At 36.7% G+C, this 13,360-nt stretch overlaps 2 protein-coding genes across 6 annotated transcripts in view; one reads left to right on the top strand and one right to left on the bottom strand.

The window, feature by feature from the left end:
• C3G (C3G guanyl-nucleotide exchange factor) overlaps nt 1-13,360 on the top strand; it is an 83,542-nt gene that overhangs the window by 8,729 nt on the left and 61,453 nt on the right. The window lies entirely within an intron of this gene.
• On the bottom strand, nt 1,952-12,913 carry LOC111510252 (uncharacterized). The gene is made up of 5 exons (XM_074183083.1): nt 12,754-12,913; nt 9,171-9,400; nt 4,405-4,659; nt 4,047-4,266; nt 1,952-2,150 (listed from the first exon to the last, which is right to left on the bottom strand). Exons 2-5 carry the CDS (start codon nt 9,396-9,398, stop codon nt 2,056-2,058), a joined length of 798 nt encoding a protein of 265 aa, XP_074039184.1. The 5' UTR covers nt 9,399-9,400; nt 12,754-12,913; the 3' UTR covers nt 1,952-2,055.

Here is a 13,360-nt window from a genome sequence, read left to right on the forward strand (position 1 = left end):
AATTGGAATTTGTTTTATTGAAGTTTTTTCCCTAGAAAAATTGGGTTGAAGAACATCCTTAACATTTTGATGAACAATTTAGTTCCTCTCAGCGTTGGGACGATGTCAGTTAGTTGATTAAAATCAACTACAAAAATATTGATTCAAATATAAAGATGATGATTGTGATCAAAATAAAAAAATATATGAAAATATTAGTTTATTCATTATCCTAATAAAGTTTTTATAGTAGTATTTCATGAAATTGAATTTCCTAAAATATCTTTCTTGTACAAAAAAGTATAACTCGTATACTGAATCTGATGATTTTGCCGCACTTCAGGCAGACAGTGACGTCATCACACCAGTCAAGTTGTCTTTCAGTTCGCCAGACAAGACAGATAGATCACCCAGCCAACCAGAGTGCACCAAAATGTCACGTGATGCCCTCAAATTGTCATCCAGCTAGTTAGGCGGTGAGACAGCCAATCAGAGTGTACCAAATTGTCACGTGATGTCCTCAAACTGTCACCCAGCTAGTTAGGCGGTGAGACAGCCAATCAGAGTGTACCAAATTGTCACGTGATGTCCTCAAACTGTCACCCAGCTAGTTAGGCAGTGAGACAGCCAATCAGAGTGTACCAAATTGTCACGTGATGTCCTCAAACTGTCACCCAGCTAGTTAGGCGGTGAGACAGTCAATCAGAGTGATTTGAATTTTCTGTGGACATAAATTATTCGAGCAGATAGACCATCCAGACAACCAGGACCAGGCGTATCCCTTAAAGAGACAGACCACCCAGTCACATGACAGTCAGATGTCACTATGACAGAGCTGGAGTGGACGTGACTTATGAGTGTTAGCGGTGGCGTTATCGCTGTTTGAGAGATAAAGAGTCGGGCGCGCTTGGAATGATATGAGAACAAAATTGGGTATGCAGGGTGTTGTTTTACAACACATCAATCAAATGCTACATACGGTGTGTGTGCAACGTTGAAAAAACATAGTTGCCAGCATCAACAGAAATAGCACATTTGCTCATTCGTTTTACTGGAGACAAAACTGAAGTAGCCATTTTAATTCATACACTAAGTATAAGTTACTAATATCACTGATTGATACGCAGGTAATGAAGTATCTAATTAAAGCACTATTAGATCGGTTAGAATCATTACGTAATCCTCTTCTCCAGCGAAAATTATAAATATATCATTTATGCCTGATCTGAACTGGTAAGCTGTGCAGGTATGTGATACATTAAAAACGTGCTAAAGTATTGAAAATTTCAATCCAAATTCAAAAGTAAAAACAATATTGGTTGTTCAGTTGAAAAAACTATCAATTGGTAATACGACCATATTCTTGCTACTCGCCGTATACATACAACTATAGGAAGTATTGTTACGTGGGTTGACCAATAATTGACTGCACTGAATATTCATCAAACTTAACTTCATTCTACTTTAAATACAACAAACACTTCAACTATTATTCGAATGTCTATCTCTTTACTAGATCACTTCGCGTACCGCACTGTAACTTCCACTTGACTGTGTCGATATGCTCGTGGCTAGCGTTTATATATCGTAGTCGAATGCGGTAGAACATTTCGCCGGAATTCCATCGAAATCGGTAGCATTATTGTCGCTGCATCTAGAGCGGCAGCGAACATCGATCATTCGGGCGCTCTTAGTTACGTCACAATTAGCTTATGACTACCAGTGACGGCCATCGTTACTTTCTTTGGGGCATGATTTACAACAGTATTTTGAAGTTTGCTATATCATATTAAAGAAATAGACTAATGTCTACATCTCCTGAAAGCGCTTAATTGGTTGGTGAAACACGCGTCGAGAATAGTGTTGCAGTTTTGATGTTTAGAAACACTTTTTTAGAGTTTCGTTATCCCCTTTTTTCTTATTTCAACACATTTCATGATAAATGATTAGAATGGTTGATTGAAAGTGCATCTCTGGCAGTATTTTTATTTTCTAATAATCTAGTTATCAGTATACTATATTCGGTGGAGAGTAAAAAAAAAACGCTTGTAATTTTTGTTACTGATTCATCAGTATTCACCAAAGTTTGTGGGAATAACCACCCGGTGGGATCCTGTGCGTCGACGGTGCCACTTCTGGACTATAACCCAAGCCAAGCAATGGATTGCCATCTGAAACAATATACAGTATCAATTACAAAGAACAACAGATCTACCTTCTGCAATATGCCTACTTCTTCACTCAGAATAAGTACCAATTCCAAAGTTTCATTAACTCCAACAGTTCTCTGAAGATAATGAAATTACCACTGATGATCTTATAGAAGATAAGGACAGTGATTATTTTGGTTGTTCTATGAGTCGGCAACAATTAAACCAACGGAGTTCGTATACTAATGCACAATGGCAGTAAGCAAAAGTCGACTCCAATGATCCATTTAACAAAGTTTGTTTTGGAAAAAAGCAAGTTAGACGAACATCAGTGGAACGTTTGTGTTGATCTACTTCTTGGCTTACAAGATGGATATACAAAGTACCCCTGTTTCCCATGTATCTGAGATAGCGGAGCTAGAAATGATCACTGGAGCAGAACAGACTGGACAATGCAGGGGACCGTGGCACTTGGAAAAAAGAACATGGGATAATAAAGCTAAAGATGAATACTGGAGCAGAAGAGACTGGACAGTGGGGAAGAACATGGCGGTTGGAAAAAATAAGTTTATTCATTTCCCAAAAAAAAATTTCGCTCCCATCACTAGGGTAGATGAAGGGTTATGTTTTCACTGTATGAGGAGTAGACTCAAGTAGTGTAGCTATGGACATACGACGGAATTCAAGGTCAAGCTCTGCAAATCTTATATTTGATATCATGATAAATATATTTCCTATTTTAATTTATGACATTGAAAATAAAATAAATACAACAATAAAAATTAATTGGCGCTCCGGGGCGACTTCATTGATTCCAGTGGCGCATTTGTTTTTTCAGCTGCAGGAAAACCCGGAAAAACCTGCAGCACCACATCATCTGAAGATCTTGATCTAACAATGTCCTCTCTCTCATAAAACAAATAATTTCCTATGATTTGGATTTAAAACATCACGATGAACATCCCAGCAAATTTTTGATACGCTATTATGAATGTGCCGAAATTGGAGACCCGACAAATTGAACATTCGTTACAGAATTTTGTTAATAATTAGACATTCTTTTCGGTCGAATTTCCAGTTTCGTTAGAATTATATAAGATTTTACTGCCTTGGGATTATGCGGAACAAAGTAATTGAAGATGAAAATTTACAATGTAGACTAAATTTCATAAACGATTGTTATGATGCATTGAAACCACATTTTGGCTTCATAACTGTGTCTTCTTTTATCATAGAATCCCAACTGATACAAAAAATGGGCTAGGATGTCCGTACTGAGGTACGGTCCCCCCCATCTTTGTTGATGCACAATTTTCAATAATGTATCATAAAAAATGGGCTGAGACGTTCACCGTGATGTGTCGGGTCCCCAGTTTCGGCACTTTCATAATAGCGTATCAAAACTTAGCTGGAATGTTCACCGTGATGTTTTGACAGGAGATATATTTATCATAATATCAAATATAAGATTTACGGTGCTTGACTTTGAATTCCGTCGTATGCCCATAGCTACACTACTGACTCAGTAATGAAAAAATTAAAGGCTGGCATTTTTGATGGCCCACGTATATAAGCTAGTGAACAATATCCTTACAAGCTTCCAAAATTTGGGTTGCAATATGTGTGTGAAAGTAGATTACTTGCATAGCCACTTGAACTGCTTTCCTACAATCTGAATTCATCAGCACATCGAAATGTAGTATGTGTGACCTTTATGAGTGACCTTTCCCAGTTTATTCAATGAAACTTGTGCTAATGAATCGATTTTTGCTATAGTTCTTGCTTAACAGCTAATTACTTTGCTAATAGAGCAAACCTGCCAACATTCCTGGATTCAGACTAAAATCATGAAGAAATAAGTCTGAATTTTTCAACACCCTGTCGTTTTTTTGTAAGTGGTTTTGAATTAATATTCACCTTTTCTTTTAGTCATCCTGGACTTATTGTATTCGTCGTTGGAACTCAGTCCGGTACCGGTTAAAGGATTTCTGAGCGAGCTGGTGGGTCTTTTGATGTCGTTGTAGCTGTCCCTGTCCCTCATCCTGTCCCTGGGAGATACCTTGTCAGAGGGGGGTTCCGTAGATACTTGACCAAACGGTATTACCGTGCTGGCGATTAGTTCCTTTTTGCGAAACACCTACGAGAAGAAGTATTTGAGTCTCATACACTTACGCGATTTAATGTTGAATTCGATTCACTGACAAACCGACAAACCTACCGTCGTACCTTCAGACTCCTAAGCAAAAGAATCTATACGTTTATCAGAAATAATTACCTTCCTAGAAGGTGATCCGTTGATGGAAAAAATCGAAGAAGCCACGCTAGTTTGTTCTTTCAAAGAGAAAATGTCGCTTTGATTTCTCGGGATCCGCTCGCTCTGGTTGAGACCGCTTGCTGCAGAACCCGCTCGTAATTTTCTCTCTATCGTGGTGGGCAAGGGTTGTTCGATGTTTTTAATTTTCGTATTATCGCTTACCGACTGTTCTTGATCGCCTCCTAGATTATCTTCAGTTTTAGTCGTGTCCGGTTCCTGAAATCCAAATTCTCACAGTTTTACCGTGGAAAACAAGGAATCTATTTAGAATATTTTGGTACTTGGACACGAAAACAAAACAGTTGTGAGCGAGATGCATAGAATACGCGTGACAGATATCGATTGTTGCACCATCTATCAACAAGTGTACAAAGTTAGGTCAATGACATTTCTCGCGTCGAGGGTTTTTGACAAAACAAAGCGACTTGGACTGCAAAACTCCCGAAGACAACTAACAAATAGAAATCAAGAACAAATGGGATAGAATTTCCTTGCAAAAGAGCCAATAAGCCGCAGGAAGGAAGAATTTCGACATAATCATAGCCGGATATAGACACAAGCGACTAGTATTTTTTAAAGGATACAACATAAGCACTACAGGAAAATCGCTGGAGATTAAATCCATTTGAAAAAACTTTCTCAGAAAGTTTATTCCACATGAACTCAGTTTTCCAGATGAAAGAGCCGATGTCCTGGAATCCAAATGGAATGGCGAAACAAGTGTGCTGTCGTCAGCAAAGCAGTAATATCGATCAAGCTGAACATTCTAGAAAAGGATAAAAAAAATCTGAGATTGATGAATGGGGGTCTTACAGGAACTCTGTAAACTGCAGATTGGGACAGAGAGGGCTGTGCCTTCGAAATTGCAGACCATTTGCTTTGTGAGGGTCCGCAGATTAAAAATACACAGATGCAACGCTTCCCCTATTAACTTTGATTTTATTTTTGTACCTTGGGAGCTGTCTGACTTGTCCATTTAGTCCAAGTCTCCAGAAAACACTGCAGCGTCTTGGGCTTATTGCGATTATTCTCCCATCTTCTCATGACACCCATTCCATCAATCTCGTTCCCCGAAATAGTTTGTACAGGTACCGTGTTGTATGTTCGTTATATTCTTCTGGGCGTAATTTTGTACGTCCATAGATAGATAGCATAATTGAAGTACTTAAATGATCCTGAGTATTATAAAAATAGTTTTTCAGGAGAATATTTCTGACTCTGTTTTTGAAGGAGCTTTGTTTGAGCACTTTGAAAGAATTAGGAAGATGATTGTAGAGATCGATATTCAATGAATTTTGAATAGACCTTGTGAGTTTGAACAGATCTGCATTTCTTGTAGCATGATGATGAATATTCTGATGCTGCGAATAGATTGATTTATTTTTAAGGATTTCAAGTAATTGACTATATACGAATACCGATGGTAGTGGTAGTATACCCATTTTTTTGAAAAGCGGCTAACAGTGATCTCTATAATTAGCATTCATCAATATTCTGACTACTTTTTTCTGGAGTCTGAAGATTTCAATGGAGTAAGAGGAATTACCCCACAAAACTATGCAATAATTCATATGTGAGTGGAACGAAGCAAAATATGAACTTCTCAGGGCGTCAAGAGACAATACTCTATGTAGCTGTCGAAAAGCAAATAAACTCTTACACAGCTTCTTACTCAGTTCATCAATGTGTGCATACCATGATAAATTCCGGTCAAGAGTGAGTACTAGTAGTTTGGCAGTATCATCGCCATTTTCAGTGGTTTCAGTATTTGAGGTCGTAAACAAGACCTTCTGGGTTTTGCTTTCATTTAATTTCAACTGATCTGTTATGAACCACAGAGATGCCTGTCTCAAAGTATCATCAGTAATTGATGGTAATTCGATTATGTTTTTCTGAGACGTTATTAGAGTTGTATCATCTGCGAAAAGAACACATTTACCTGGTGACATAAAATGACTGAAGTCATTGAAATATATCAAGAATAGGAATGGTCCCAGAACGAATCCCTGCGGTACACCATTCACACACACACAGATTGGGTTCTGTTACATAAGTACGACTGAAATAAACTGAGTGGTAGCCCCCTGACTCTATAAAACTCCAACTTTTTGAACAGAACCTCGTGCGAAACGCAGTCGAATGCTTTAGAGAGATCACACATGGTTAATATCACATGTTCACCTCTCTCAATACCCTCGATAACCAGACTCACAGTTTTTCGAATTGCATCTGTTGTTGATCTACCCGCTCTGAATCCGTATTGATCTTCACTAAATAATTTGTTATTAATAAAAAAGGTCTGTTCTTCAAAATAATTTCGAAGATTTTTCCCAAAACGGGAATGATTGATATTGGTCTATGGTTACCAACCAGAGACCTGTCTCCTTTTTTAAAAAGAGGCAATACCTTTGTACATTTAAACATGTCTGGAAAACATCCTTTTTGTATACACGAGTTGAATAAAAATGTCAAAGGATCTATAATTGCTTCAATTATACCCTTGATATATTGATTTGCCTGCCTCCAGTGATTCAGTGCCTCACATGTGTAAAGCTGTTTCTATCCCTTCGTTGCATAATCTGCAGCTGAGGTCTCCGTTGTACGGCCCCATTTTATTCAGGTGTCCTCTATCTGTCACTGTCCTCTAAGCGGACAGTGACCGGTTAGTAACCCTGTAATTATTCTGAGCCGATCCCTACTATATTGAAGTAGTTCTTCGGTTCTTTTCTCGGACGGTTCCCTAATGAAGGTTCTACTGTGTTTGTTGCCAGGTACTTTTGTCCAGCACTCTGTATGCTTCTTATTGGTCCATGTCCTAACCTGGTTTCGTACCAATGATTTTGGTATCCCCAGAGCTGGTTCAGGACCTATATATGAAGTTGATAATCCGCATCTAGCGCATTCATCAGCTTTATCATTACCTGTGATTCTTGAATGCCCTGGCACCCAGTACAAAGGTAATTTGTTCCTGTTTGCAAGTTCATTCAATTCTTCATGGCATTCCCAGACCAGTTTTGATGTCACCTTCGGGTTTGTCAGAGTCCCTAGTGCGCTCTTGCTGTCTGTAAAAATTTTGATCCGCTCATTTCTTTGAGGTCTCAATTTAATAAGTCTTGCGCACTGCAAGATAGCATACACTTCCGCCTGAAAGACAGATGTGTATAGTCCTAGCGAATAGCTGTAGTTTACAGCTCCCGTTCCATGTTTGGTCTACGATCCATTTGTATACCAGGCGTTTTTTCCAAACATGTTTTCGGTGGGATGACTAATGGTCTTCCACTTTTCACGGTTTATGATTTTGGCCGTGAAGTTTGTGTTAAAGGTGTACTTCGGTGTCATGTGGTCCGTGCACATATTCAATATGTGCTCCTCTACTTGTTCCGAAATTTCTGTTCGGTCCGATCTTTTGTAGTTCGGTGAGTTTTCCAGTCTGAATTGGCCCATCCTGGCCTCCCCCATTATCACAAAGTGTAAAGGAGGTAAATTCAGGAGTGTCTCCAATGCAGCTGTTGGAGTAGTTCTCATTGCTCCCGTCATTCCCAAACATGTAAGCCTTTGCACCTTGCCTAAACTTTGATGTTAGAATTACCGCTGGTTTTGCCTGGTCCTGATTAGCGAAGATTCTACCGGTGAGAGGGCTATCGAAGTGCTTGAAAATATGATAGTCGGTTGACGAAGCTTTGGAGTGTATTGTGGTTGAAATATACCTTCGAAGCTCAATTTATTACATTTTTTTCACAATAGGACTCTGCTGTGATTGTTTGGCCCGGTTGCAGAAAGTTATAACCCCCGCAAAAAAGACCATGGTTCGCTTTTGGGAAGTACCTGGGTCGCTCATCGGTGCCCAACCACTGTCCTGAACAACTCCTGTTGTCGTAGAGGATCCACTTTTCATCACACTCGGTTGACTGGAATTTATCAAATTCAATTCCTTACTTGAATTCTCTGTGGATAGCGGAATACAGATTAGTCTGTGGATCATGCTATGTTTGTGTCTGAATGGGTTGGTTTATAGTAAAACCAACGTGGTAAAATAAACACAGTTTTGCAATTTATTTGGCCTGAACGAATTGTTCTTTAAGGTAATTTGATTTACAGCCTGACTCCAAGTATGTCCACTCACTTTGTGAAGTTTTCTTCCTTATACGAGGAATTGGGCAAATTCGGATATGCGGTTGGTTACCTCGTTCACGGGTAGACGGAGTGATAACAGACATGTTGTTTATCGTTCGTTTCAGCCTAGTTCGAGGAGTGATACTCTGAAAGGAATTAGATTTTCAATTATGGGAAATCATCGACTTTATGTTGATGATAGACACTGCCTTGCACTGACGAGTGGCCAAACAGGCCGGAATCGGTCTGCAAGTGTGTTCCACTAATTGAAAATCGATTCTGGTAGTAGTTATGCCAATAGCATATGCAGGAATAACTTCAATGAAGAATCCTACACTGACACCTGCCGGATATAATTCAACGCCCTTCGTGGTATTAGCCAGGGGAGTAGTTGTTTTCTGATAGGTGTCAGTCCGTGTTAGGAATCACACATTAAAAGGTAAGACCTCGTTAATCCTTGGCTCTCACAAGTTTCGACTTCTTAGGGTTGTCGTTCGTAGGGGTGCGACAGCTGGTTAACGGAAAAACAGATTTAAACAGCTTAACCTACAGTGTCGGTAAGTTGAGACTGCCTGAACGAATTGTTCTTTTAGATAATTTAATTGATTACTCACTTTTTTCTGATCGATTTCCTTCGATTTACTATCGGAAACATTTTTGTCTTTTTCCTGGAAAGTGGCAGCGTCGTGAATTTTTTCTAGTACCTCTTTGCTGAATAGCGGTGATTTCGACAAAACGGCGATATTTTCAGATGACTTAGACTGGTGGAGGGCGTTCAGAGGTTCTTGTGGTGAGTTTTTCTCGCTATCTTGATCTGTTGAGGTGTTGCTGGTATCTCCCATCACTAAAGGAACATGCGGAAACATAATTATTAACGGTTCATGTATGTCCCCGCAAAAATCAATTTTATGTCATACTATTTCGTATTCATTAGAGAGAACAAAATCCGAACTGCTAGGCCGTGGTTTGATATGACATTCCAAAGCAATGAACACATATTAATAATAAATTAAAAGTAGTGTTAATAAAAATTGTTTTAGTGTTTTAAAATAAATAGTGATCCCATTCACGCCGGTTAAAGGCCGGGGTGGACCGCATGTCCACGTGGGAGTACTGAAGTGGACTCGATATTCCTATTGTATACTTCTCTCATGACGTTTCCAAGACTTTATCCATCTTCAATTCATCATCCATCAATCAATTTGATATTGTCAGTGTAAATAATAATAATAATAATAATAATATCAAATTGATTTACTTCAAAAGACGAATTAAAACTACAAATTATAATAATGTTTTGAATTAAATAGGTTGGATAAAGAAAATGGATACTCTGTTAAACGTCACCAGTTGACATATATTCATTTTTATAAGCAAAATACTACAAATTAGATATTTTTTTTAAAAAGCTAATTTATCAAATGCAGTAATTGTTTTCCCTTTCTACATCTGTATTTATTATAGATAATTTTATAGATCTGTAGAAGGTAACAATCTTGAATAAAAAACTATTTCAAATATAAAATTGTTCTTCTCAAAATAAAATATCTTCACATCGAATTTATCTTTGGAAAATTTATATTAATACCCCAGTATGACGCCTGTTAATATTATAATTAACGCAATTTGATAAACAGCGTCGGCCGCCTTTTTTGACGTCGTTTGTCACAACTCACTATTTTAATGGCTCTTTAGCGGCGCCCTCAAGGGGCGTAGCGGGTAGAAATATCTTAGTGACTTTGTGGATGAATTGCAGTGCCACTTGCTTGAGACGACTATGTTGCTTTCTTTGATGTACCGGAATGTTTGCATTCTTGAAATTCTTTCACTCTCAGATAATACCGAATGGACTATAGTTTCACTCATTTAGTGTTTCATTTATTTTTAACGATTCATAAACAGAAAGTTATGCCAATTCAAAGATTCATGCCAGTTTTTCGCCATCTTGAATAAACGACCGAAAACGGATCACGAACTGTTTAAAACGAGTTTTAATGAATCGCTTACTCTGACCGACAAAAATTATATTGGTCAGACTAAGCAAGCTATAAACACTCGTTTCAAAGAACATGCAGCACGTATCCGATTTCGGAGTCAAGAAAAATATGTTGCTGCTCAAGACGCTTCGGAGAACGGCCATAGAATGAATCAAAATCGTTGAGTATGAATTGTCGCGAATATTAAAAGTTGTGAATACTTTTGTCCGTAAATGAAATCATTTGAAATTTTAAACCTGGTATTTCTGATAAATAAATAAGGTTCGGATGTGCAATTGAAGGTGACTCCTCGACTAAAGAGAAAATATGTTTCTCAATTTCCATAAGAGAAATTCATATCCGTTGCTCATTTGTAATCGCTGATATAGTCGTAGGAAGCGGTTGAATAAATATGTGGTTTTTGTGGGTGATTTCATAAAAAATAAATGTAACGCCCATACTGCATGATACGTAAATGGATTCACGTTTGTTGTTCTATCACAAATGTTATCAGCGTTGAACAACGGATTGCTATCCTGCATTTTCGTATCGCGTAATTACTGTTGAATCGTTTCGATAAAAATGCCACTTTTGCCATCTTCAGAATAACTGTATGAAATTGCTTTTATCGAAACTATCCTTACAGAATTTCTTTCAACGTAATTTTCCTCCAATAGTTTTTGATTCTTGAATTTCGAAATTAGAAGAACACAAGCTTTCTAATTTGAATATAAAAATGTTATGTTTTTCTCTCTCTATAGGGTAGTAGCAGACAGATGTAGAAATTTCACAGCTGTCGGACTATTGGTTTGTGGGATAGAACATTTTGGGTGGAGCAACTTCGTGTATTTAAATGAACTTTTTTTGAGCTACTTATTTGCAAATGTTTGATTTTGAGGTATTATTTAATTTTTGTTTTATAGATATGTGAATTTTATTTGATATATATTGAACTATATTGTAACGTAATAATTGTCGAATGTCAATTTTTTCACTATCTTTAAATAATTCATTTTAAAATTATTGGATAGGCAGATCATACATTATTTCAAAAAACCATTTTTGAAGAGTATCTAATTTTTTAAAAGAATTTTTAATAATACCACCCCACCTTATTAATCCAAAATTTAATTGTGACTACGCAAATGAATAATATAATATTTCAAGCTGATGATTATTAAAAAAGTTCTTCAAAATTTCGGGGGTAATTATCTTAATATTCTTAGCAGATAGTTGATATGTAAATCCCATTTTAGTTGTTTGTGAATCATGATGCCTTAATATTCGATACAATCAGTTTTATAAATTTCATTAATTCCAATTTCAAATGTTCCCAAATTTGTATGAAGAGAATGGTTGATATTTTGTTTTTTGAAATAAATTGTTAATAAATTCCAACCAAGTTTTGATTTTTTTTCATATCGCAATTAACTATCTATGTCAATTCAAACCAAGTTGTCTTTATGTACGATAGCGGTGTCATCTGCAAAACAATTAATTTTACCTTTACTTTCGATATTAAAAAGATCATCAATAGGTATCTATGTATCGAATAGCAGTAGTCCCAAAACGGTGCCCTGTGAGACTTCGTGATCAAATATTTTTTGGTTACTCCAAGAATATAAACTTGCTCTTCGGTTTCCATTTCATGAAAATATTTTTGAAATATTTATATAACATTGCTAGAAGAAGTTCAATTTTTTTTACATTGGAAGATAGGAAGTCCATGGTAAAGTTATGTGTCTAACAATATTCTAATAATAGGAACATTGTGTGTACTACTGATTAATCCAGTGTTTTAAGATGTAACAGTTAATGATACTACATTTTCTTTTCGCAAAAAATGCCCTCATAACCACCAGAGTTGCAAACGAAGATTTTTACTTATTGTTATTCCACTTAGTCACAAACATTACATTGAAATTCTTTTAAGATATGTCTTCTCATGACGATATCTGCTATTTTATCGGTGGTGTATAATGTGATGCTGTTATTACACCGTAATTGAATATAATTGATGAAATAATATTACTAAATCAATCTTTCCGAATAAGTTATAGTAAAAGGTTCATAAAAAAATACTCAAGTTATCAATTTGAAATCTTTCCGATTCTTGATATCCTTTATGGTTTTCCACAATGACATATGTTGACACTTTGTTGGTTATTTGTTGTCAATCTGTACGATCCTTCAAGCTACAAAATCTCAAAAAGGTACTCACCGATTATGAAGGAATTCTTGAATGTGGATAGATGTTATGCCGATAGTTTACTTAGATTTTTTATGCGTGAAAAATGAAATTTCTTCAGAACTGCCAAAAACCTTTCAATGATGAAGTTGTCATTTTGGTTTCTAAGATGATTTGCTTTTATTTCGGAAATGTTTACAGTGAGATGCCTGTAAACGTTTACAGAGAGATACTGTGATAATGACCAATTTAACAATTAAACCTGCCATGGCTTTTAGGAAAATGTCGGCTGAAAAATCTTTGAAATTGTGATGTTTGAAATCGTTGAATCTACATACAAACAAATCTTCAAATATCCATGTGACTCGAATTGAATGAAGTTATATTCATGAGTGTTGATGTAAATACAAAAATTCATAGGAGTTAACGTCCGGATATGTCGTAAGATAATCGACAACTGGACGAAGAAATCCATCTAAAATGACTACTTTCCGTTATGATAAATTTTTTCTGAAGTTCTACAAATATCGCAAGTTAAAATTGAGACCTCCTTAAGTCTCGGCTGGCACAAGTTTCTATTTTGTCGAGTTGCTTCTTATACGAGGTTAACAGAAAAATCACTTTAAGCAAACATTCGTGT

Source organism: Leptinotarsa decemlineata, unplaced genomic scaffold (assembly GCF_025532065.1).
Source record: "Leptinotarsa decemlineata unplaced genomic scaffold, Ldec_3_MD MMD2_tig00026330_RagTag_RagTag, whole genome shotgun sequence".
Taxonomy (NCBI): Eukaryota; Metazoa; Arthropoda; class Insecta; order Coleoptera; family Chrysomelidae; genus Leptinotarsa; species Leptinotarsa decemlineata.

Coding starts and splice junctions, on each gene's coding strand:
- LOC111510252 (XM_074183083.1), bottom strand. CDS start 9,398: ATGGGAGATACCAGCAACACCTCAACAGATCAAGATAGCGAGAAAAAC. Junction 4,660..9,170: donor AGGAAATCGATCAGAAAAAA/GTGAGTAATCAA, acceptor TTTGGATTTCAG/GAACCGGACACGACTAAAAC. Junction 2,151..4,046: donor CAGGATGACTAAAAGAAAAG/GTGAATATTAAT, acceptor ATATTGTTTCAG/ATGGCAATCCATTGCTTGGC.